Source organism: Clinocottus analis, unplaced genomic scaffold (assembly GCF_023055335.1).
Source record: "Clinocottus analis isolate CAN_PGR_092001 unplaced genomic scaffold, fCliAna1.0.p SCAF_11, whole genome shotgun sequence".
NCBI lineage: Eukaryota > Metazoa > Chordata > Actinopteri > Perciformes > Cottidae > Clinocottus > Clinocottus analis.
This window is the reverse complement of record NW_027175832.1, coordinates 4,128,748-4,153,971: the sequence shown is the minus strand read 5'-3', so window position 1 is coordinate 4,153,971 and position 25,224 is coordinate 4,128,748. Positions and strand designations below refer to the sequence as shown.

At 42.4% G+C, this 25,224-nt stretch overlaps 2 protein-coding genes across 8 annotated transcripts; both read left to right on the top strand.

Annotated features, from left to right (window-relative positions):
• The first annotated feature begins 1,004 nt into the window (after positions 1-1,004).
• Positions 1,005-18,262, top strand: LOC137782030 (F-box-like/WD repeat-containing protein TBL1XR1). Of its 5 annotated transcripts, none has more exons than XM_068571100.1 (16): positions 1,005-1,107; positions 3,187-3,253; positions 5,341-5,444; positions 5,625-5,770; positions 5,938-6,151; positions 7,357-7,489; positions 10,183-10,324; positions 10,793-10,856; positions 10,943-11,040; positions 11,880-11,940; positions 12,305-12,426; positions 12,779-12,853; positions 13,330-13,457; positions 14,531-14,696; positions 14,801-14,902; positions 15,855-18,262. In XM_068571100.1, the coding sequence occupies exons 3-16, from the start codon at positions 5,387-5,389 to the stop codon at positions 15,879-15,881; spliced, it is 1,536 nt and encodes a 511-aa protein (XP_068427201.1). In that variant the 5' UTR covers positions 1,005-1,107; positions 3,187-3,253; positions 5,341-5,386; the 3' UTR covers positions 15,882-18,262. The 5 variants fall into 5 exon arrangements, with proteins under 5 accessions (XP_068427201.1, XP_068427203.1, XP_068427199.1 ...); XM_068571102.1 differs by having other exon boundaries at positions 1,094-1,135; XM_068571098.1 differs by lacking the exon at positions 1,005-1,107 and adding an exon at positions 1,385-1,551.
• Positions 18,263-18,659: 397 nt separating this feature from the next.
• On the top strand, positions 18,660-24,928 carry LOC137781922 (lactosylceramide 1,3-N-acetyl-beta-D-glucosaminyltransferase A-like). Of its 3 annotated transcripts, none has more exons than XM_068570944.1 (2): positions 18,660-18,701; positions 23,239-24,928. In XM_068570944.1, exon 2 carries the CDS (start codon positions 23,550-23,552, stop codon positions 24,678-24,680), a length of 1,131 nt encoding a protein of 376 aa, XP_068427045.1. In that variant the 5' UTR covers positions 18,660-18,701; positions 23,239-23,549; the 3' UTR covers positions 24,681-24,928. The 3 variants fall into 3 exon arrangements, with proteins under 3 accessions (XP_068427045.1, XP_068427047.1, XP_068427046.1); XM_068570946.1 differs by lacking the exon at positions 18,660-18,701 and adding an exon at positions 21,607-21,782; XM_068570945.1 differs by lacking the exon at positions 18,660-18,701 and adding an exon at positions 22,361-22,506.
• Positions 24,929-25,224: the final 296 nt, after the last annotated feature.

Genomic DNA, 25,224 nt, shown 5'->3' with positions numbered 1-25,224 from the left:
ATTGAGACTCGCCTCGAATAAAATCCTCTTATATTTTTGCTGAAGTTTTTTCTTTTAAGAATTTCCCTTGTGGAAGACTTTGGAATGATGTTGACAAAGGGCCAGATGAGCACTGATACAATGAAGTGGGAGGATCAAACAGTTCAGAGGCTGAGGAAGCAAAGGCAGAGTCAGTGGACTGCAGAGTGTCTGACAAATAATCCATCACTCACTAAGACAATTAATCAGATAGGGTCCCCTTTTAGACTTTTACCATAGGATTGCATGCAAATACTGTACCTAAGCTATATTTTCAATGTTAACTTGGCTAATACCAAGCCATTTTTACATTGATACATTATGTACCTCTACCTTTTAAAATACTAACATTAATTTTAAGTTACAGTTTCTTTGTGAGGATGCACAGAATGTAAGAAATAAAGAGGGGATGTTGTATGAGTATTTCACTTTTTTTTGGTAACAAGAAACAAAATAAACTGCTCACTTGCTGTTGTTGTGCAACTAATATAATAGTCCCAATTTAACATTTCATGCTATTTCATCATCTCACATAAGAAAATGTTGGGGCAGTGCAGCCAGTTAAATGGGGACAACCCCTAATTACAGTATCCCTAAATGTGATACAAGATATACAGAGTTTTGAAGGTCAGCACACACTTTTTACTCATGTAAATTATTGATATTTCATAAACAGCACATGATCAGGGCATGCTTTTTTCAGGCAATTATCTTCGTTTGGAACATTGGATACATTAATGTGGTTATGGATTATGTACACAGCAACAAACGGTGTAAAACACAGATCGCAATGATGATGTAAGCTTGTTGTTGACTTTCCCAGTGAATGACTGAGCAGAGGATAGGGGGTGGGGTGTCATTAATCTATGGCTAGTGATGACCAGACAAGCAAAAATGGGGTGTAATGGGGGATGGGCGAGGACACTGTTGTTATGACTGGTGCTTGGCTGCGGGACAAACTTCCAGAGGCCTCGGGAATTTTTTTTCAATGCCGTCTCATTGGTTGGTTTCATTGAGGAAATGTGGCTCAATTTTGCTGTGAACCTGTCAACCGGACAAGGCCGACTTTCCCCATCAGCAAACCACGAGGTGTTTTTTTGGTGCTTTTGTAAATTAGGTTAGACCTATATAGCATTATATTGTAGTAATGCTTAGTAGAAATAATCCTGTTAAGACGTCTATATGTATTAGCCAGTATTCTTACACACGTTACCTATCCTAATCTTATCGTATTTGACCGAGCAGACGGTCAAATACCGTCGTCAGCTCATTATGTTCAGCTTTAGGAAGCGGCGCTTAGAAATAACAGTAGTTACAGGCACCTCATTTTTGCATGACGGGTCACTCCACCGAGTCTAACGTCTGCAGCCGTCGCTGGGTCTTTACCGCCTGGCTTAAGTTTAAATATTATTACATATCGATAGTTAGACACGTGCGTCAAAAACCTGTCTTGCAATCGATTAAAGAGATACCATGGTCTGACTTGAACACAAGAGCTGTGGAAGATATCGTCTATTGAAAGGTTTTATCCAAGTAGGTACGGGATTATAGCGACACTGTCATTAGCCTAGCATGCTAGTGTTAGCAGCCTAGCTAGCGTGCTAGAAGGTTCATAGTGATGTCAAGCTGATCTCACTGTTTTAAAGAAGCTAACTTCACGTTATTGGAGTCAATTGTTGATACAAAACATTATTAAAACAATACGATAATCCGCCTGGCGTTCACCGTAATAGTTTTAACCACGTTAGCTTTTAACTGTTGGTACCCTTCATCAAATTAACCAAATTGACTTGCACTGACTGGCACGGTGACCGTTAACGTTACAACCGCCACCGATGCGAAACTCATGGTAACTCGCATGTTAGCTGGTGCGCTAACGGGGTACCGCGTTACATGTGGTTGTAAATTAACAGGTAATTACAGTTGCTAACTATCTTAATGCAAAGACGCAAGTAGATTATGTTAATTTGACTACTACCCAGAGTGCCCGTGTCGATAAAGCCCGTTCTCTGTTTCCCCCCGTTCATCCACTTCGTGACCCGGGACATGCGGACAATTGTCAGTCTCTCATTACAGTAAGTTACAGCAGTAATGAGGTGAATGACTGTTGGACTTTACAGAAACGGTGCTGCAATACGCTTTCGTTTTTTACTGATAAAAGAAGGGACCGTTTGATTTCAGGCTTGTCTTAAAGTAATAAAGTGCATTTTAAGTCATTCATCGGCACGAGCGGCTTCAGACGGCATGTCGGTTAACGTACACACTGTAGTATCTTCGGCCCATTCAGTCGCAACTGTGTGGGGGATGGGTCATTTATTTCAAATAGGTCTCCACGCTATCTCGCAAATTTAGCAACCGGCAGATTAGCATAGACTTAACCTTAAATGCATTTAACTTGCACGAAATCGATCTGACCCGTGGAAGGACAGCTGAACCGGGCCCAACATTCATTTTAGACACTACAGTCCATGGTCCCATTGGGTGTTCCAGTACCAAAAGTGAGATGTTGGTTACAACTGTAGGCAGCAAGCATCGAACATGACTTTATCAAGTGCCATTGCCATTTCTGTTTGAATTGCGCTATACAATACATCAGCATACTTCCCCATTTTTAATTACTATCATTCAGGTATAGTTACACTATGCATAGTACAAATACCCACAGGCTATTTTGACTTTTTATATTGCTCACCCAGTTTCTTTCATCGTTTGGTGACACACTTTCTGCTCACTGCCTTTTCACCCAGACATTGTGTTAAAATGTCAATTCTAATTAAGATAACTTGTAATAGCACTGATGTGGAAACACAATTGTATGTGTATATTTGGCAAAGCTGTGTGCTTCTTGGTCTACTTAACTAAGAATCCAACACAATAAAACAGGAGAAAAAGTGTTACTTATGCTATACTTGGAATGTCAAGGCAGCTTTCTAAACTACCTTACAGAGAGGTCTGAAGTGGAGAATGCATGACGAGACTGTTTAATTTGTTGTCGTTATTGATAGAAAATACGTAATTTAAGACGTAGTTCTACACACTTCTGGGAAAAAATGTTGACTGCAAGTGATTTTATAGATCTGCATTGTATGATCCAGATGAGATACCCATTCCTGATTATTTAGTAAAAGTCATCAGTTGTAAGAATATGTTTTCTTTTTTTACTCTCAGGAACTGAGAGTTCTTGCTGAAGAGATCGAAGCTATGACGCACATCTGAAGACATCTCGATCACATGGGTACGGTATTTCTTAATGTCACACCTTTTATTGTTTTTCCCACCTACTTGTTTATTTTGTTGCATGCTTGTATGCTTTCTGGAAGATCTTTGTCCGTCGTCATGTAGAGAAGAGGGTGGCTCTAATATAGCTCTGTATCCCACTCGTGTCCACATCTGATACTGATGTGGTTGACTATCATTTTGGGGGTGAAATTTTTTTTTGGGGAGTGAGTGACGCAAAATGTCGCATTGCAGCCAAACAGACCAGTGATGTATTCCGTCAAGGATTCTGTAGTGCTGCCAAATTATAATTTAAAAAACTTTTTAATCTTAAATTTCCTGTGATAAACTTGATGCTAAATCAGTACTTGATATGCTTGACCACCATTCAACATGTTTCACTAATGCCCATCAGTGACAAGATAATCTTGGTGCTGATAAAGAACTTGAAGTGAATACATTTTCTAACCAATATGAAATATAATTGACTAAATACTTTTAATATGAACACATAAACAAGACACTCACTTAATACAAGGCCTATGTTGTCACTGTTCAAATGTAGTCTAGGATTCTGGTAATGTGGGAGTAATGTCAATGAGTTAAATAGCTTTAAAGCTCTGCACTCAAGTTGTTTGTCCCAGTCGTAGTTTGACAGACAGCTACTTCATAGCCCCACATTTTTGTTACTAATAATTGTGAACCCTTAAGTTAATAAGCATTAACATTGTATAGCATAGACTTGAAAGTCAACAGAGCCATTCTGATGACAATGTATTTGTTATTTAGGCTGGCCTACTTTGCTAACTGCTTCTTAGGATGTCTTATGCTTTCTTATCTCTAACTGAAAGACAAGATAACATGATTCATTCATGTGAGGAGGTTATGACATTTGCATGTGTAACTTGCTTTTGTGTAGTTAGCACAGGCAAAATGAGATAAGCAAGAATGTGTCAGTGCTCTTGATTAGTGCTAAAGCTCATAAACAATCAAACATTTTGTTATGTGAGCCAGATGGATTGGTCAACCTATTCTTCTGAGTGAGCTCTGATCCTGTTCACTGCTCCTGCATCACTTCCATGGCAATGACGTTTGCCGGCACCCTTTGAAAAAAGGCTATAGTCAGATATGCAAGAGTTATATATCAGCATGTTTGTAGTGCACCGTAACTACACTGACCCTGACACAAATGTAACAACACTCTGTTAGAGTATGTGTACAGTAGTGGTGCAGCAGAAAAATCGATGCTATTTTTTATGGAGAAAGATTTGGGGCATTTATTGTGAACAGAAGTTAAGCCATTTTGCTGCATTTCGTGGTAGTGCTTTGGAGTTAGAAACACTAGCCATCAGGAGTCAGAGAGTCCTACTAGATTCCAAGCCTCTCGGTTTAGTTGGTCTTGGACCTCAGCCTCTGGGAAACAGCAGGAGACATGTTGACTTTTTCAGCGGGCTGGCATCATGGAAACAGTAGAGGTTCTGTCTCCTGTCCAGACCCCTTGTTTATTTCCACAGTCTCATTTTAAAAGTGCAGCTTCTGCATCAATAAATATGGAGCCCAGATGCAAGCACTGTAGGATCTGTTATTGCTGAGGTTTAAAACCCATTTATTCCAGACATTTTAGTCCAAAATACTCAGCCTGCCTCAAGAAGGGAGATGGTAATTATTTCCAGTTGTAGGTTAATGAATGGAAACTGGTGCCCTGCCTAGAGCCAGAAGGCTTCTGTAGCAAGCAAACCTAAGGAAGAACAAAACATCATTATGTATCCAATGGCAGATCACACCTTGCTTTTGCCTGCTTCTCTGTATGGAAATTGGAAGATCTAGGTCAAGCAAGGTGATGTTTAAACTTCTTCCTCTTCTCAGTTATCACTACAGTGTGCGCCAGTTTGTTAGTGAGCTATGTAGTTAGCTTGTAGTGAAACACCATCCTTGGTGTGTGTGTGTGTGTGTGTGTGATGGCTCTCTGTTACTCCTGGCGCAGTGTCCCTGCATATCATCTTACGGTTAACTATCATTGCCCAGCATTGGAGTGATGACGATACTACGCAAACCTTTCAGCAGTGTGTAACATCAGAAAATGTTAATTGTGGTTTGCTTTTACAGGCTCCTATCCTAAGCTGACCCAATGGTTTAAACACCAGGACTAAAAATGAGCATAAGCAGTGATGAAGTCAATTTCCTGGTTTACAGATACCTGCAAGAGTCAGGTAAGGCTTGCATTTTTTTAGGTAAATCTTCCTGAATGCAGTCATATTTGCTGTAAATTTCACTTATTTTCCTACTTTTCAAATATTCAAAATATATTATTGTACAGTGCTGCTGCTGACTTTTTTTTGGTTTTGATTTATGACTCCTCCTATCTTCCAAATTATCCATGCCTCCTCAAGGCTTCTCTCACTCAGCATTCACCTTTGGTATAGAGAGCCACATCAGCCAGTCCAACATCAATGGAGCCCTTGTGCCCCCTGCTGCCCTCATCTCCATCATCCAGAAGGGCCTGCAGTATGTGGAGGCTGAAGTCAGCATCAATGAGGTCAGGCTCCCGCTTTATACCGTCAACTACTAATTAGTGTAACTTAACAACATGCTGTCTAGAAGAGGTGCATTATCAGCTTTATTTTGACTCAAATATGGATGGTGTAGTGAATTGGTAGAGGATATTGAAGTATAATGATTATAAAACTTGTGTTGTCTGTGTAGGACGGGACCTTATTTGACGGGCGGCCCATAGAGTCGCTATCTCTGATCGATGCTGTCATGCCAGATGTAGTCCAAACCAGGCAGCAGGCCTACAGGGAAAAGCTGGCCCAGCAGCAAGCGGCAGGCAGTGGCAGCAGCACAGGACCACAGGGAGGCACCAAGAATGGAGAGGGCGCTGCCAACGGGGAGGAAAACGGATCCCACGCCTTAGCCAGTAAGCTAGCTCATGATTATATACAATCTCTAAAACAGCTCCTTAACAAGCGATATGTTTTCTTGTGCTTGGCGGGGGAAACTCGTCCAAATTCCAGAGATGTTTTATGTTGTTATACAGGATTTTATTTAAATTAGTTAACATAATCACATTAGTGTTTATAAGATGCAATGCCGGCTGTTTGGCACCTTTTTATCTGTTTTTTTTTTTTGTCTCCAATCATCTGAATGTGTGTCAGCGTTGTACATCTTAGTTTATGCTGCAGACAGTTAGTAAAAGGTGTGACATCAAATAACACCACAGAAGGAAATGCAGAAAAGTTGATATTTTAATCCATCCCAAAAAATTGACTAAAGACTTGAGTTATACAAAGAAGCATTGTGCACTATATTCAGAATATTGTGCAGTAAAGTAATGGCAATGTAAGATTGAAAGACGCTTCCTATTGCATTGAGTTAAAGCTTAACACTGTGCGTGTGTGTATTTACTTACACAAGCACATGTGTTTCCTCGTGGTTTTGACCGCCCTGTATAGAATTGTCGCCATGTTGTTATTTACTTTTTTCCAGAATTTGTTTGTTTGTTTAAAACCTTTCAGTAAATGGAGAACTGTGGTGTTGTTGTTTTCCCTCAAAACCATCCAACATATTTCAATCACAATGACACACCGGGCATCAGAATCAAATTACAGAGAACTACTGACGGATAGACTCAGCGTACTAACTCCTAGTGTCTTACATGGGCTCTACAACTTGAATTTTTCACAGTCTATTTTTGGACAAGCTGTGGTTTGGTAGAAACACTCTCGGTCATTAAACAACAAGCACACCTTGCTCTTCAATTCCTCAGCTGTCGGGTATTTGAGCTGTTTTTCACTCTGAACAACACTGTTTCCTTGAGCCTTGTCGAGAAACAGTTTGCCAGTCAACGACAAACATGTGCACTGCTGTGGGACTGCTCTGGTTCATGGGAAATTAGATGTCAGATTGTCCTTGTGAGCATCTGCCGTTAACATGTTTTTTTGTTAATATAAAAAGTAGTGAAACACTGCCTATTCATTTCAAAGTTAATAAGCTATTTCACTAGAAACGGTGCTTGTTAATACTCCATAAGCACTGCATGCTCTTTATCTTCAGAGCGGTAGGAAAATAGCTTATGAATACTGTTGTGTGGTAAACTCTTTTGTTTCTCAATCCTTTCTATAGATTACCACTCAGAGATCATGGACATGGACATGGACGTGGAGATCCCCCAGAGTAAAGCCATGGTGCTGAGAGGACACGAATCCGAAGTTTTTATTTGTGCCTGGAACCCAGTGAACGACCTCCTCGCCTCCGGGTCAGTATCTCCACATCATACACCTTTTCCCCATGGTTCTCACTGGTCATGCAGTGGTTAGATCATGGACACATGTCATTCTCACAGGGACAGTCAAGTTGAGTAATGCATTAGTGTATTTAATACAAGTTAGTCAAGTTATTAGCATTTTCTTTACATTTAGTACAAATGCAGTTTTAATGACGGCATAATAATTTGAGCAAACAGTTGTCTATAGTCTTTCTGGTACTGTTCTGACTTTTTTTAACCTAAAAGGATCTCCATGAGTTAAAGCAACATCTGTATCTCTTATTCGTCAGCTAGCTGTTTTTAAAAACACTTCTTAATAGGGCAATTTAGGAAAAAAGGTCTGTGAACTTGTTTTCATAAGTTTCTCCTCATTTATTATAACTATCATTGTTGACTATAGTCATTGTTTTTCCAGTGTCATCACCCCTTTTTTTTTACCCTGACTTTTTATGTTAAGCAAAACCCGACCACTAGCCTCAAGAGTAGGGTTGGGTTCTGTTCACACCTTGTGCCTCTTAGTTGATTGGGCCAAACTGCAAATACTGCTTTTCACTGTATTCTCCTTTAAGTCTGAGGGTCAAAGTAAGCAAAATGCACAACTTTGTTAGTCCCCAATTCAAACAAATCTCCTTCAACAATGTCATATGTTTAGGTCTCCACTATTGCCTCCTAGTATGTTTGACAACATGGCTCAGTGGAGTCCGCTTTATTCCTGAGCAGTCACACAGATGGAAAAAAAAGTCAAATCAAGGTGGCTCGTGTCTCACAAAATTTGGGTTGAAAGGAGGAAAACCAACCAATGGATTCATCTTATTTCACACTAGTTAACTATACCCTTTGTTCTTATCAAACAAAAGAACATAGACAGTATAGAGGGGATAGTATAACAAAAAACAGGGCTATATCCCACTCGACAAAAGATATTATACATACAGATATTAGTATCGATCCAATATGTGACATGGAAAGAGATAAAGCCGGCGGCGGCCTGCTGCTGCCTTACCTCTCACTCCAAATCCATTACAATTCTTCAGAGTTGCTACAGCGAGCTAACTGTTTTATTGACTAACATGAGTGCGAGCTACTGCTTGATTAAGAAGGGAAATGTCAATACAAAAAAAAGACTTTGAACTTGGGTGAAAATGCATGAATAGAATACATTTTTTCTTCGTTTAAAACATAATTTTTTTTTTCTAATATACATTGTAGAATTTGGAAATCCTCATTGGACTAACACAATGTTAATGTTGTTTTCTGGTTGGAGATTATTAAAGACCCTAATGAAGATGTACTCACTTGGAGCGTCTAATAACAGATTAGCATGAAAACAATTAAACCCATTAAATTGATATAAGGATGAGCACCTCCTCCTCTGCCCCCCATCACCGTGTCATTGCTTATCCTGCAGGTGTAACTGTTGAAGCATTTAAATCGAAATGTCAATTATTTTTAATCAAAGATTATTTATTTTTATAGATTTGCCGATAGTTTATCTAAAGGGTAACTAATGTGCGGATTGCAGTCCAGATCCAAACGCTTTTATATCAGGAGCTGGACTTATAACGGATAGATAATTGAGAATTATACAATTTTGACAAAGCATTTCCATTTTGACCCGCAGAGCTTTCATAGCCTTCACAGCACCCGTACACACCGACCAATTACATGCGTTGTAAACATGATGCTACTCAGCCAATTAAAAGTGTATTTCAATAAGCATCACAGCTTGAGTGAGATTTACACACACGGGGGAGAGATGGTCAAGAGCCTCTATAGTCGGAAAAGTACGTGAGTCAGAGAAGTTATTTCACATGGTGCTCTAAAGAGGAACGTTGACAGAGACCAGAGCTTTTATCCAAGAATGGACGGACTCTTAAATGTTAATTAAATGCGTTACTATGAGATAAAACGCAACTCTTTCAAGTAAACGTTCCCACTCGCATCCAAAATGAAGTCACTGAAAATAACCAATCTAAGAGCCCAATATGATCAGAATCCTAACACAAAAATATATACATATGTTATTGATGTGTTAGAAATAGGTGTGATAACTGTGTTGCCCTTTCAACACTCTTTCCAGCATGGGCTTTGTCCAACTATAAAATGGCAATTACCATAAACCAAAATTAACAATTGAGTGTAATCCAGAAACCTAAATGACTTTCTCAGCACATGAATTGATGCCGTTGCCAAAAGGAAAAATAGATTTTACCAAACACAAAACTAAATCAAGAACAAGAAATGGTTCATCATCTTTCTGAAATGACATTAAACCTTCTCCTGTGAGTATTCAACTGCGTGAACGTACTTATTCAGCAGTGCTGCTTCCAAGCATGAGCATACCTCTCAAGGAAAACGGAGAAAATGCAATAGCTCCAGGCACAGTCCTGTAAATTAGGTTAGGGGCTGCATTAGGGGCCACGATAAAGTTAATAAGTTTTGTGCTTGTAAAATTTCTTTCTCCTTTTTCCTCAACAGATGATGTGAAAAAGTTTGATAGGGATTTAAAAAGATTTCGGATTTGGTTCAGGTTCCATAAAATGCTTTCAAAACCCCCAACCCTACTCAAGAGCAACGATGGTCAGTTTAATATCACTTTCAGTACTGATTTTAGGAGTTGAAGCCATGTTACGTTTCTAATGTTTTTTGTTTGTGTGGGTGTGTGTGCATGTTGATTTGGACAGGTCCGGGGACTCGACAGCACGAATCTGGAACCTGAGTGAGAACAGTACCAGCGGGTCCACTCAGCTGGTTCTGAGACACTGCATACGGGAAGGGGGTCAGGACGTACCCAGCAACAAAGACGTCACCTCACTAGACTGGAATGTGAGTGTCTGTCTGTCTTGTGTGTGAGTGTGTGTGTCGGAGTGTATGAGTCTGTACCACTGAGTGCCTTTTTGAGTAATCTAATCTAGTGTGTGTGGTTTGTGTGTGGTTTGTGTGTGTGTGTGTGTGTGTGCGCGCGTGTGCGCTGGCATGCCTGTGACCACTACTTGGGCTAAAGGCATTCCTTCCAGATATATGGAGGCGAGTCACTCCCATGGGGGAAAAAGGCTTTTTATGTAGCACAGCTGCAAACTTTTTTTCCTGAGTAGTACAAGTCAGTTCTCAACGGTAGATCAGCACTAATATTTTGTCTGTAATTTACTATTTGCATCTTGTGCATCATTCGCCTTGTTATTAAAGTGGAATATACCAGAAACAGGCCCAAATCTACCTAAGATTATGTAAATAGAATTGAGGAAGATGCAACTGACTTTAAACTCACGAGAATCAATGCTTTCTTTGTTTCAGAGCGAAGGAACGCTGCTAGCGACCGGCTCATATGATGGCTTTGCTAGAATATGGACAAAAGACGGTAAGATTATTGATTTGCAAGGACGCCTTGATGATGAAATGTTTCTGCTCACTTTTTAAGCTGTGTTAAATTTGTAATATTTTCAGGTAACCTGGCCAGTACTTTGGGTCAGCATAAAGGTCCTATATTTGCACTCAAGTGGAATAAGAAAGGAAATTTCATCCTCAGTGCTGGTGTAGACAAGGTGAGGCTCACTGATTTTAAGATTTGGATTTTAGAGTAGAATGTTTGCCGAATGTGATTTTTGGGTGACGTTGCGAGCACTGCAACTTAATGTTTGGTTACCACTTCAAATGTTCCTTAAAATGTGACGTATTATATTCTAACACTATGCTGAGGTGGGATGTAACACAGTGATGCTTCTTAAATGTGATATATAGATTGGAGGGGTGGAATTATTCAGAAATATGTGAGGGTTGGTTGGAGTTTTTTTTTATAGATGGCACATGTTGCAATTTTCTTGCACGATAACTTTTTTCTTTTTAAAGAATGACCTCCTGATTCTGTATTTTGGCGATTTTTCCGATTTTTCTTTCGAAGAACAATAATTGACAGCAAGGCTTTAGACTGACGTCTTTCACCACCGTCCCAATTTTCCCCCGATGAGTCAGTGACTTTATAAATGTTATATTTTTACTTTGTTGTTCTCACAAAATACAGGCACCATGCATGCAGAACATAGACGGGTCTGCATACATTTACTAGATGTTACGGACTGACATGCATCAGAGGTGCATCTCTACCAAAAACAAGACATGTTCAAGTCTTGTGTTTAATATTGCCATCTAGTGTACAGAAGTTTAATAACATGCACAGCATACATTTTAATGCTCAAGTGCTTTCGAGTCATAAAAAGGCACGTGTGTGATATATGACCTTCCCTGAATAATTCATTCACATTATTAAGGTTCGCTGGTGTTAAATTCGATCACCTTTTCTATAACCATGTGATGTTTTTATTGATTTCTTTACATGAACACTGCTGGTTTAGTACAAATAATGAAAATGTCCTCCTCTCCACAGACCACAATTATTTGGGACGCCCACACAGGAGAAGCGAAACAACAATTTCCTTTCCACTCGGGTGAGTGACAGGAGTCAGCTGGATCGTTCCATGTGACTTTTTATGCAAGATTCTTACTGGTTTTTGGTTTTGAAATCAGTCTCCATATTATTTAAGTGCTCTTACACATAGTGACTGATCTGGTCGAGAGCCACATTAAACCTAACTTGTTTTTTACACATTTAGCACAACAGCTCTTGACTATGTTTTGTTGTGCGACAGTGAATTTGCAGAAAGCACGTCTGCCCTTTTTAGTATTGTTAAAGTGAATTATTCGATCAATGGGGTTCATACAAAAACTGTTGTCAGACCATGATATTCATGCTATCTTTTCTCCCCGTGCACTGCTGCAGCAGCGCTAACCTCTGTCTCTGCCTCCCAACAGCACCTGCTCTGGACGTGGACTGGCAGAGTAACAACACGTTTGCCTCCTGCAGCACAGACATGTGCATCCATGTGTGTAAGCTGGGTCAGGACAGACCTGTCAAGACCTTCCAGGGACACACGGTGAGACAGGACTCCTGTGCTGCTTCCTCACAGCGAGGGAAATGGAAACCCTCCGCTGGAATATCACACTACTGTCTTTTAAAGCATTGTAGTATAGCTAGTATGAATTCTGGCACTGACTCACAAAAGCTTCTGATGAAAGTTATTAATGCCCTGATGGTGCATTCATTGAATCTTAACAAGGGCCCTCAGAGGACAATCTCTGAGAAAACAGGACTTCACTTATTGGGATGCCTTGACTTTCATTGGCATAACCGTAACAATATGCCAAGTGCATTATTTCCATTGTTGCTCCTGTACATCAGTCAAATATATATGTTTTTGAATTGTTTTCTAATCTTACTCCCTGTAGAATGAGGTTAACGCCATCAAGTGGGATCCCACTGGCAGCTTGCTGGCTTCCTGCTCAGATGACATGACACTGAAGGTCAGTCCAATTAACATGTAGATGATTATTAAATTATTAGACAACCTGGACCATCCTCTCCACCACCTACTTTCTCCAACAGACTCATCCAGCTGTCACAAGGACCGTTACAGGAAAACATTCCTGCTAACGGGAATAAGAGTTTACAATAAGGCACCTCTCGCCAGATCCTCTGTAGATTAATAGATCACTGTACATGTTTATGTTTATATACACTTTATATACAATACACATCCATACTTTGCATTTTTGCGCTGTACATATCTTCCCTGTTATTTTTGTTTGTGTCTGTAAGCTGCTACTAACAAATGTCTTTTTGGGGATTAATAAAGTATATATCTCGATGTAGTGCATGCCACTTCATGGCTAGAATGAGCCCAATAATTGTCCAGAATCGGACACATCCCTCATTGAATGAGTGGATGAACATTGTAACGAAAGCCATATTAACAGCTGGTTTCTTTTTTTTGGCGTAGATCTGGAGTATGAAGCAGGACTTGTGTGTCCATGACCTCCAGGCCCACAGTAAAGAAATCTACACCATCAAGTGGAGCCCGACTGGGCCTGGGACCAATAATCCCAGTGCCGGCCTCATGCTCGCCAGGTAAGACACAAAGCAGCACCTGAACATCACATGCTACGGAGTAGTTTTGTATTAATAGAGGAGAGACGACACAATTACTAATGTATGTTAAGTAATCAGCACACCCATTCCTTGATAGAACCTCATCAATACAATATTTGACACTGACCTTAATGCCGCTGTATAATTCCGGTTTGATTTGTCTTTGACTTGGACTCTGAAACTCGCATCAGCAGAGCCCATTCTGGCGTCTAGTTGCACTCAGTGAGGTTTTTAGCTTTTGGCCGACTGTCACCGCACGCCAGCTTTAATGCTTTTCAGATGGAGCTGTGAAGGATGCCACTATGGCTCAGCGCTCCCTGAGGAAATAACACAGGCTCAAGTGGATCAGAGTGGGATTTCCACCTAAACAACCCTAAAATCCTAATTTGCAGAATTGACAAACTGACCAAACCATTCATGGTATATTACTGAAAGACAGACGTGTCTCTCTGTGGCTCAAAGTAAACATGTCATGTTGGCCTTCCAAGATATACCGATTGGGAGACAATTGATACTTTGTACGAAATAGAAAATTTCATATATAGACAAGTGATTTAGGAGACTTTTTCCTTTTTAATTAGAGCTGTCCTGTCCAGCTGACATACTGTATCAATGTGCAACACAACTGTTAAACACTTGGCTCTGGAGGTGAACCTATTAACCGGTTTGGCTGATTAATCTGTGCACATAGCGTTTTACAAACCATTGTTATCTGCGTCCCTGGGCTCCAATAGTGGCTGCTGGCTGCACAGCCGCCACCGGCCGCTCTGAGATGCATCACAGTTTTGCCTGAAGGATCCATTTACATAATGCATGCTTACATTTATAGCATAAACTCAGTACTCAGGCCATGAATGCACAATAGACTTTTAAGTATGTTATAGAAATCTATTATTGAGATAGTTTGAGATTTACTTAAGAAAGCAATTCTCTACTCCGTCAAAAAAAAACAACCGAAGCTTTATTCTGGCGATAATGTAAACGAATGTGAGCTGTTCAGATTTATAGATCTGTCACCCTCTACTTAGCTCGCTCTTGTTCCATCTCTCCAGTGCATCTTTCGACTCCACTGTGCGTCTGTGGGACGTGGAGCGGGGGGTGTGTATCCACACACTGACCCGCCACCAGGAGCCCGTCTACAGCGTGGCCTTCAGTCCCGATGGCAGGCACCTTGCCAGTGGCTCCTTTGACAAGTGTGTCCACATCTGGAACACTCAGGTCTGAGATATAGTTTCAGATTCTAACCACACGCTCTCAGACAACGTTGGCATAAAAACACAGGATGAAGATTTCGTTGCTGATGTGTGGTTGTGTTTCTTCAGACGGGGGCTTTAGTTCACAGCTACCGGGGGACTGGAGGAATCTTCGAAGTGTGCTGGAACGCCACGGGGGACAAAGTAGGAGCCAGCGCGTCGGATGGATCGGTGAGTTGTTCTGCCCGTAAGCTCCGTCACACACATCATAATCAATACTGAAAGTAGAGGCCTCTCATCCACACACTTCAGCCTCTATGCACAGTTTCTACCCCGGGATACTGACCCTGGGTCAGCAATGTGTTTTTAAAGGTCTAAGATGACCCCATAAGACGCCTCTGGTAAGAATCAGGGTTGATGCTGAGGTCAAATTCCGGTTCTGCTGATGATGTTTATTATTCATGTACAGGAAAACATTGGATTCAGATGCCAGGTGACAATTTAAAATATATTAATTAGACATTCTGTACTGGCTTTAAATATGATTCTCTTCTTTTGTGTCTTTTTTGTTTGGGAAATTAAACTCTTTCCATTTGCTCGTGGCTCTTAGTCACCTTAATAATGATCCAATGAAATCATCTGACTTTAATAATTCATTCAAAACATTTGCCACATATCCGTTTTCTCTGGAAAGTCAAACAGACAATTTGAATAAAGTCATAGTATTGCATGAATGAAGTCATAATTAATCTGCTGTGCATTACGTTATTTTTCTGCTGATGCTGATCAGTCATTGCTTGGGACTGTTCAGTCATTGCTTGATATTGAATCAGCTTTATTTATTTATTTATATTGGACGGACATGTCCCTGCTGTCCAAATTCTACACCTTTGGCTGCTGCGGCTCTTTTTCATTTCTGTGACTTTGGCTTTTCTGTAATATGATAAAATAATGAAGTTATTACATGCAGTAAGACCTGTTTGAACTCGTTAAGATTGTATACCGTTGGTTCGTTTCATCAAGATCAATTTTTGATGATAGTTTAAATGACCCACAAGCTGAATTTCCAAAAGAAACCTCGATGATATTTTGTTTTCAAATCGTAATTGTAATATGTAAAATGAAGCATCTTTCCTACTTTACATAAGCATTGTGTCTGACTGTCTTCCTTCCTGTTTTCCAGGTTTGCGTATTAGACCTGAGGAAATGACACTCGTGAGGAGGAGCAGTGGACCGACTACGAATGTGTACATAGCCAAAATGACTGAGTGTCCCTGCCTGTCCGTCACACTGCTGTAGTCCCATCAGATGCCATGGCCCGCCAATACAGTCAATATGTACACACAAGGACCACACCTTCGCCACATACAGTTCTTATGTACATGCATCAGGTCTGTGGGCACCTGAGCTGCTCTTACAGACCTGCGGGAGGAAATGTGTCTCTGTTATTACACAATACAAACTTCTCGGACCCATCACATGCAAACCAAAACCTTAGGATTCTTCTCGTTTGTCCTCTTTTTATCCTTTGTACCAGATTTCTGAAGATTTGTTGTTCTCGGTTGGTGTGTGCATATTGCATATGTCAGCATTTGATGTCCTGTGGACATTGTTGTTTTGAATTTGGATTTTACTGATGTCTGCAGGTTTTATATTACTGTTCATGTGGGCTGTGAGAGAAGAGGAGTCGGGGGTTGAGAATTATTTGTCTTTGACAATGAGTGTTCAAAGCTGTTCATTGGGAGATCCATTCATCCACTTCTCTGCAGTCTTTATGGTTCAAACATGCAGATAGATGTACAGCTTAAAAGATGAAAATGATCTATCATTTTGTTGATTATTTCTATCTAATAGGTTGGTGTCATACTTTACATTTTTAACAAAGTATAAAGCAGTTATTCAAAGGCTGAACAGTCCTTTGTTTTTGCAACTATCCTCAGAAATGTTGTTCAGGTGTTCACGATTCATCAGGTTAATATAGAGCTCTAAACAATTCAAAGCCTCTCGGCTGAAACAGAGTCTTTGTAACTGTTAAACATCATGTCGATCTCATGTCCGTTCAGTTTGCCGAGGCGGAAAGAAGCCGACCCTGAAGAGCGGTCGGCTTCAGGTTTCCGGCACTGAACTCGTCCTGGATTCGTCTCAAGCTCGCGAATAGACGGCCGATGTGTTTTGCATCACATCCTGGCTGGAGTTAATATTCCACAGTTTGACGGCTTGAAAAACGTCCCGACTTTTTTAAAGAACGCTTTTTTTGGATTGACAAGATATGCTGTAGCAAAGGGAGGACGAGAGAGGGAGAGGAAGGCAAGCAAAGAGGCATTTGAACCCGAGCTGTGCAACATGGACGCCGCCCTGTTACATGGGGACTGACTGTCTGTCACATTTGCAGCTTTCATGTCCACCAAGTACACACTACACACACACACACACACACTGATAACGGGCTGCGTTTAGGCCGGTGCACGGACAGACGCTGCTTTTGTTCGCAGTGTTCAAAGTTGGTGTCTCGAGGTCAAGTCTGCGCTTGTTAAACAGCAGCACACGACTTGATGTATCATGGCATCTGCATATAATGTAATATTATATATGAATATATCTGTGATGTCACAGGAGTCTCTTCTGTATGCCACTCATATGCTAATGGAGGCTTTCAAAGTTACTTCACGCTTGGATCACAGTCTGTGATGTTATCGCGTATCACCAGGGGTCGTGACCCCGAGGAATGTTTTTTTTAATAAAATATCATTAAACAGTCACAGAAAGGGTAGAGGATAGAGAAAGCCCTTTTGAAGGGTGTTTTTTTTTCCCCTGCACTTTAGATTTTAGAAACAGGGAGTTGTATTTGTTCATTCAAGCCATCATGGACACATCTAATTAAAATGCTCTTAAAGATGAGTCAGAATCGGTCCAGAAAGTGTGCAGTGGATAAATAAGGGTGAGCCGCGTCTTGTCTGCCTCCTTATGGGTCCGTCCGCTGAACCAAGACAACTTTCATGGCATTCTAGATCTCCCAGCCATAACTATCGGCTTAATTCACACACACACACACACACTCGCGTGTTGACGATTACTTGTTTCGAAATATTTTGTACTGAAGCTAAAGACTATTTTGAAGTTTGCTGAATAAAGTCAGCGGTGATTGGATCGTACCACAAAGACGCTATTTCAAATGTCTGTCAGTGGATTGGTATTTTATAAAGACTTGTTTTTAGATGATCAGCTTTTCCACTGCATTCAGGTGCGTTTGCTATTGTGTCCCTCCCAAAAGCACTAACGGTAATTCTATCTTTGCTACGTCAGAGAGCCCCTTGAAGGTTTTGTACTCGTCAAAACTTTTTGTAATGATTTCTTTGTAGCTACGTACACAAAATGGAAAATAATAAAATACAACCTGGATTTAATTGTCATTGTATTATCACACGGAACATGTAAATACCAATTTGCAGATTTGTTTTCGTTGCGCCGTCTCTGCATCACTGTGTTGTACTCGTTCTCTCTCACTCACATGTTTCAGTCTGCAGCCTCCTGGTCTGACTGTAATGTCACTCAGATTTCAGAAGGTCTAGAATAAAATTTATTTTGATAATATCAATGTGTTTGCGTTTGTTTTCCACGCCGCTGCACGAGCACAGTTTCATTATTGAAGAAGTTCTTGAATACGTGTGTTCAGGGCTCTCAAGTTTTGAAGACGGGCAAGACCGAAATGCGTGACACTTGAAAGCCCTGCGTGTTTTATGTGAGGGAAGTGTAGTCTGTGTAATATCAGAAAGACAAACCAACATGCAATGGACACTTAAGTTTTTAGCCACATGGCTAACATGACTATGACTATTTACTCCAGATAAATGTGCAGGCATGAAAATCGCTCACCTTTTTGGCGAAATTCGCCGTTTTGAAACCAAAATAGGTGACCTACGTGAATCGTGTAGATTCCATGAAGTTTTTTTTTAGGAGGGGGAGGGGCGGTTGGGTTATATTCAGTGAACTGCGAACAGATGCGCGTGCCAGAAGGGAGCGCGAGTGCATGGTAATATAATATTTTATGGTATATCTAAGTTAAGTTACCCAGGAGCTCTGTTGACAAAGACTTAGCTAACGTTAGCTCCAGCTTGATGACTTGAGTCATTGAACACAGCAGGAGAGCACGCGACGTTAGCCAGCTAGCTAACGCTGCGGTGGAAAGTTATTAGCTAACGTTTCCGTTAATGAGGTCGATTCTGAGATGTTACCGAGGGGCCAATCACATAGGACGAGACTTTTGCAGCCGCTTAAAAAAGTCGTTGACAAAAACCGGGCGTTTTTTCCAAAAACTCGCTGGGCGTTTTTTAATTTATTTTTTTTAAAGAGAGTACAGCGAATACCTATCGACGGATTGTGTCTGGATGAAGAGAGCAGGAGTCAGTTGGAGCATCTTCTGAGCAGCAGAGTCGTGTTTCCATCTAGAATATATCTAGAATATCCTTCTCACCTTTTTCACCCCTGACCCATTTTCATGCCTGAATGTGTCTTAAACAGCTCAACATGAACTTGAACCTGCTCTAGCGCAGGCTAACTTAAGTTAGCTTTGTAAGCTTGCCACTCCCCCGGAAGAAAATGGCAGCTCTTCCTCAAAGATCCTATTGATGAAGGAGCGATATCAGTTAGGTTAGCGCTTCAGGGGGAGAGATCGCCAAGATCCGCTCTCACATCATGATGACTTCTGCAGACGAGGAATCCTCCATTTCCAAGACCTCCTCGAGCCGAACATTGAACACCACACGCATGAAATGTCTCACAGACTGGATGCACCTTGGGCTTCTTTCATACATGTTCGTACATGTTCGTACAGTGTCGGCGATGCAGAGAACATCGGTAAAGCCGCTGCATGCCGTGCTGTTCGTAAAGTTTATTTGGCGCTTAGGAAACCCTCTGAATGTGTTCATTACATGACCTGGCCGCCTCCCAGTACTCCCACCAGCCCCAGCTATGCCCTCCACTATGGGCCTGTACCCATGTTGTGCTGGAGGGCCAGCTCTTCGGTGGGCCCTCCAGCCATATCTGTCTCACCATGGCACATATTGTATTGACTCACCATTCTGAATCATGTTTTTCTGCTCAGTTTTGACTTGCTCCCATATCCTCTTGATGACTGGGTTGTGACTACATGGGGGTTGAGAGGACTCATAATTATATGACTGTGTTATTAGTACACAGTATATCATTGTAGAAAGTGATGAAGGTGGACTCATGATAAGAAGAATACTGAGAATCACACCCAATTTCTTCTCACTGCTTCAATTGATTGAAGTTCTGATTATGAATAATACATACGTATTGATCCGCCCATACAGATTCACACACATTCAACCTCCTAGTTCTACATGGTAATCTACACATACATGTACACATATATCAACCCTGTCTCCTAAACATGACGTTCCTGCAGGACTAAAACGCATCTTCTATTACGTTTGGCTGGAAACGTTTTTTTCTCCCTGATTACATTTGTGTTTGACGTATTACGAATAAGTTTCTAATCAACGTCGCCGCTTGTCTTATCGCTTTTCTACAATGTTGCGTTTGTGTTTGACTTTTAAAGTTAATCTTTTAAAATCCCCCTTTACGCCGCCAGCAAGGAAGCAAAGTCTGGGATGACACAAAGAAGTTTTTCATTCTGAAAAAAACTAACGTTAGAAAATAACCAGTTGATCCTTTGCGCAACTTTAGAGTCGAGTTGAACACTGAACTCATGTCTCACTGACAACAAGAGGTGGAATACTAACAACAACTAACTCTTTCTACATGCGGATATTGTAGTCAAATAAACAAACAAATACATGCAAATATATCTCCAACTGTGCAAAAAAAACTGAAATAGCTAAAGTTCTTGTATTTCTGTATGCAGGAGAAAGTGTGCACACAAGCTAAACATGCCTGTTTTTTTTATTTTTACACTTTCCTTGAAACATCCCATGATGCAATTGTCATATGCTCAGCGGGACCTGACAGTATTGTACTGTAGTCTCTCCTACTGTGACCTCCTGACAAGTATTTCTTCTAATCAGGTCAGTGGGTATATTTTTAGATATTCATCTCCAGCACGAGTCGTCGACAAACTCTCAGGTGAAATTTCGGGCAGTTTCAGTGAATCAGCTTCAGTGTTAAGAGTCTGCTTGTTTGTCTCTGCGCAGGAGAGGAAAGAAGTGCGGCCGGACCACAGTGACATTTCCACTTGCTGTGTGCTTCTTTGTGACTAAAAAACCATGTTGGCATATGCAAATACCTTATTTGGTTGATTTCGTCACAGTATGGAAAACGGGAGTGCAGTGATAAATGAAACGGTCGACAGATGTCGAGAAAAAACCATAACACATCGCCATCTTTCATGAATATATCTTTACCAATCTTTTTGAGACAAGTCATCTGGAAAATGTTTAAGTGTTTGATTGGGTGAGTGAACACGTCGACCTGCTGGTGGCGCTAGAAGACAGATGGTAAAAGTGTCTATTTAGACATCCTTTTAATATTCATACTAAAATCCATCTAAATCAATTAAATGGTGATTTAGACTTCACCAAGCAAAACGACTAAATGTGATTTAAAGGTGGGGCTCGGTGAAAAGTCACAGGATCGCCAAAGTCCTGAGGACGCGCCCTCTGGGGACCATGAATGCCAGCGTGTGAATGGAATGACGAATGGCAACCAATCTGATCGTTCTTGAGTCAGATATTCACCTTTTGGATCATAGCAGAGCTTAAAGATGAGGAAGAGGGACGGCCTTTTCTCTCATCATGTCCACCCGCCCCCTGCACCTCCCTCTGTCTCTACCACCACCCACACAGACAGCAAACCACCCCCACACCCAAAGAGGAAGGGGAAGGTGGGAGGGGACAGAGAAGAACCAAAGCAACCGGCACAACCACTTCTAGTCTACACAGAGGGCAGAGGACGGATCAGAGGAAAGTGGCTTCACTGTGTAAAGACGGATTGACTGCTTCTGACAACTATTTAACCTCCTGTCATCTTGACGGAAAAGTAAACTTTGAGCAGAGAGGCGGATCTGTGCAGCAGAGCAGGAGACTCAGTGGGGAAAAGGGAGTTTGATTCACACACATCTTCTTTTGGATCGGTGAGTGTTGGAGTGATCAGTTTGAGTGATGTGTGTGTTTTTTTTTTCCCCTCCCTCCCTCCGTCCTTCCCGCTGTGTGTTTCAAATCTATTTATACAAATGTTGACTTTGGAAATATGCTCGTGAGTTGGTTCACTTTCCCCAACGCTTGTTTTAGATGCAGCTGAGACAGAGCAGCGAGGATCCGCTTGTCTTTGTGCAGTGTGTCGTACAGTGTGTCGTACAGTGTGTCGGACAGAACCGCCTTTGAAGAGGATAAGATAGCGGCAACCCTTTCAGTCAATAATCTAAACAAAATAACTTTTGAAGAAACTACTTGTGACCCTTGTGTACTGCACATGTGTTCTGCACATGAGTAGAACACACAACGACATCGTGATCATCGAAGGAAGAGTTTTTTTATTGAAAATAGGAAACATTTGAAAGTAGTGCAGATCAACACTACATTAGTTGAGTCACTGATGACACCTGTCACATGAACCGGATAGCTGAAGCTGTGGCCTGAGAGATATGACCAGTTGTCTCACCCAACAAATCCCACAAATCCTTCTTATACTCCGGTATCCATATGTTACATGGAGACGGTGTAGGGCGAAGTCTAGCAGGAATGTGGGCTTCTCTCCATACTGGCCAGTAAGAAAGATGTCACCGTATCTCAAATTACTGCAATGAGGAAGTGTGAATAACTGGCATCGGCTTTTTAAGAGGTGGATTGTAAAAGAAGGTAAGATGCTCACCTGGAAAAGTAATAAATATTTGCACGTGAGGCAGAGTTTGTTATAGTTTGGCTGAGAGAAAAAAAGGAGCCATTCTGAGCCATTGACCCCATTAGGCGCAGGCCATCCAATAATGTTTAAAAAGCTCTCGGGGTGCAGAGGGAGTCCCAGGCCCCAGGACCATCATGATCCCTCTCCCCCCCCTCGCTTTGAGCCCAGGGCCGGCCGGAAGCAGGCTATTCTTGTCCAGCATTGTGCTGCCGAGTTATTCCATTGTGCCCCATGCTTTCCATGACTCTCAGCGATTTCACCGGGTCTGCACCCTAAACCCCTCCATTATGGACCGGCTCGCATTTGGTACATTTGCTGTGTCGGCTTTTGTATTCAGTCGATCCGTCCCTTTCACCCCACCCCACTAACTTTTGACTGTTCAGCTCGCGTTACTACTTCTGCAAAAACAAACTGAAAACAAGCAGGTATTCATTGGGTAGTTCCTGCTACGCTCCTGCTGCAACTGTGTCAAAGAGTCTCATGCTGCATATCAGACTGCACATATAAAAACAAGGAAAAGTGTGCTGAATCATTACCCAACAATATAGTTACTTCTGCACAGCAAAGATGTCGGCCACGCTGAGTTTGAAAAAAAACGTGGCAGTTGACTTCCTCCTTTTGAAAAAAAACGCATGTTGAAATTGTGACGACAGTAAAAGGGTTCTCACTCTCTGTTCTCATTACTTTAGGATGAACGCTTCATGGGTGAAAGATGAGTCTCCGGCTTCCGGTGCGACCGTTCCAGAGTGATTCTTTTGAGGTGGGAAGCGTTTCCCAGCAGAACCCGGTGACTTCCACCGCCGCCCCGAGCCTCGCGCCGCATGTGTGAACGCCTACGATGGAAGATCCACCAAGTGCTGCTTTGAGGCACTGGAACGACGCGCTCAACCTCCACGACCACAACCACCACGCCGCCACTTCCTCCCTCCCTCGCACGAGCACAACCATCTGCTTCGCCAACCAGACGGGGGCCGGCGCCAACGGGTGACGCGATTCGAGAATGTTTGTGAATTTCCGCCGCATACGAAAATGCCAGTTCGTGCAGCTGATGACCACCTGCCTGGTGCTGTCGGTGGTGATGGTCTGCTGGGAGTCGCTGGACAACAACGTCGTCAGCCACATCAAGTCCTACTCCTACCGCTACCTTGTCAACCGCTTCGTCTACATCAACAAGAGCCTCACCGTCCCGCGTGAGCAAGCCAGGAGCTTCAGCGACTTCCGCTACCTGCTGGACCACTCGGACAAGTGCGCCGGGAAAGACGTCCTCCTCCTCCTCTTTGTCAAGTCGTCCCCGGAGAACATTGAGAGGCGGAACGCCATCAGGTCCACTTGGGGCAACGAGACCTACATCCACAACACCCTGGGAGTGACGGTGAAGGTGGTGTTCGCCTTGGGAAGGCCTCAGGACAAGGTGGGTCTCCAGGAGCAGCTGGTCCTCGAGGACCGCCTCAGGGGCGACCTGATCCAACGGGACTTTCTCGACTCCTTCCACAACCTGACCCTGAAGCTGATCCAGCAGTTCCACTGGATGCACGTCCGCTGCGCGCACGCTCGCTTCCTCATGACGGCGGACGACGACATCTTCGTCCACATGCCCAACCTGGTGGGCTACCTGCGGGAGGTGAGCGGCCGAGGCGCCGCGGACTTTTGGGTGGGCCGAGTGCACAGGGGGGCGCCGCCCATCCGCAGCAAAGACAGCAAGTACTACGTCCCCTTTGAGATGTACCAGTGGTTGTCGTACCCCGACTACACGGCCGGGGCCGGGTACGTGGTCTCCGGGGACGTCGCGGACAAAATCTACCACGCCACGCTGACCCTGAACGCCTCGCTCTACATCGACGACGTGTTCATGGGCATCTGCGCCAACGCCGTCGGCGTGTCTCCGCAGGAGCACGTGTTCTTCTCGGGCGAGGGCAAAGCGCCCTACCACACGTGCATCTACGACCAGATGATGACCTCGCACGGTCACGTGGAGGACATCCACGAGCTGTGGAAGGCGGCGACTCACCCGCAGGTGAAGCAGAAGACGTCTGGACTCATAGGGAGGCTCTACTGCACGGCTGTGAAGGTGTCTCTCCTTTGTAAACCATACTATTTCAACACCTACCCCTGCAAAGCAGCCTTTTTGTAGTATTCGTCAGGTGTGTGTGTGTGTGTGTGTGTGTGTGTGTGACAGAAAGAGGGTCATAGGTCAAAATGAATGGAGGATCATTGCTGCAAATATTACCTCCGTCCTTTCAGTCGGACGCCGATGTCAAAACACTTGAGTGTGTGTTCTGTGTTTGAGGACGAGAGACGCGGTTCATGCGTGTCACTACTAGTGTGTGAACTTAACAACACGCGATGGTTTAATAAAGTTGCGTTGCATTGATGGCAGAATGTTTTGTTCCTGAATATATGCTGGTGACATGTAGTCCCAACTCAAACCCCACCTGTTCTCACAAATGAGGTTTCAAGTGAACACTTTTGTTTCCCATCTCAGCCAGTTGGTCATAAAAGTCCTCCCTCCTGGTCTTGGATTTTTATTTCTGCTGCCGCTACACAAACATCAGGATACTAAAAAGGACTTCTATCTCACGAAGGTTCATCAATTTCCTTACTTTAAAAGTAAAATGCAGAAGTGACACTGATGCGTAGTGAGTATAAGCAGTCAGTCAGTTGTGTGTCAAATCTAA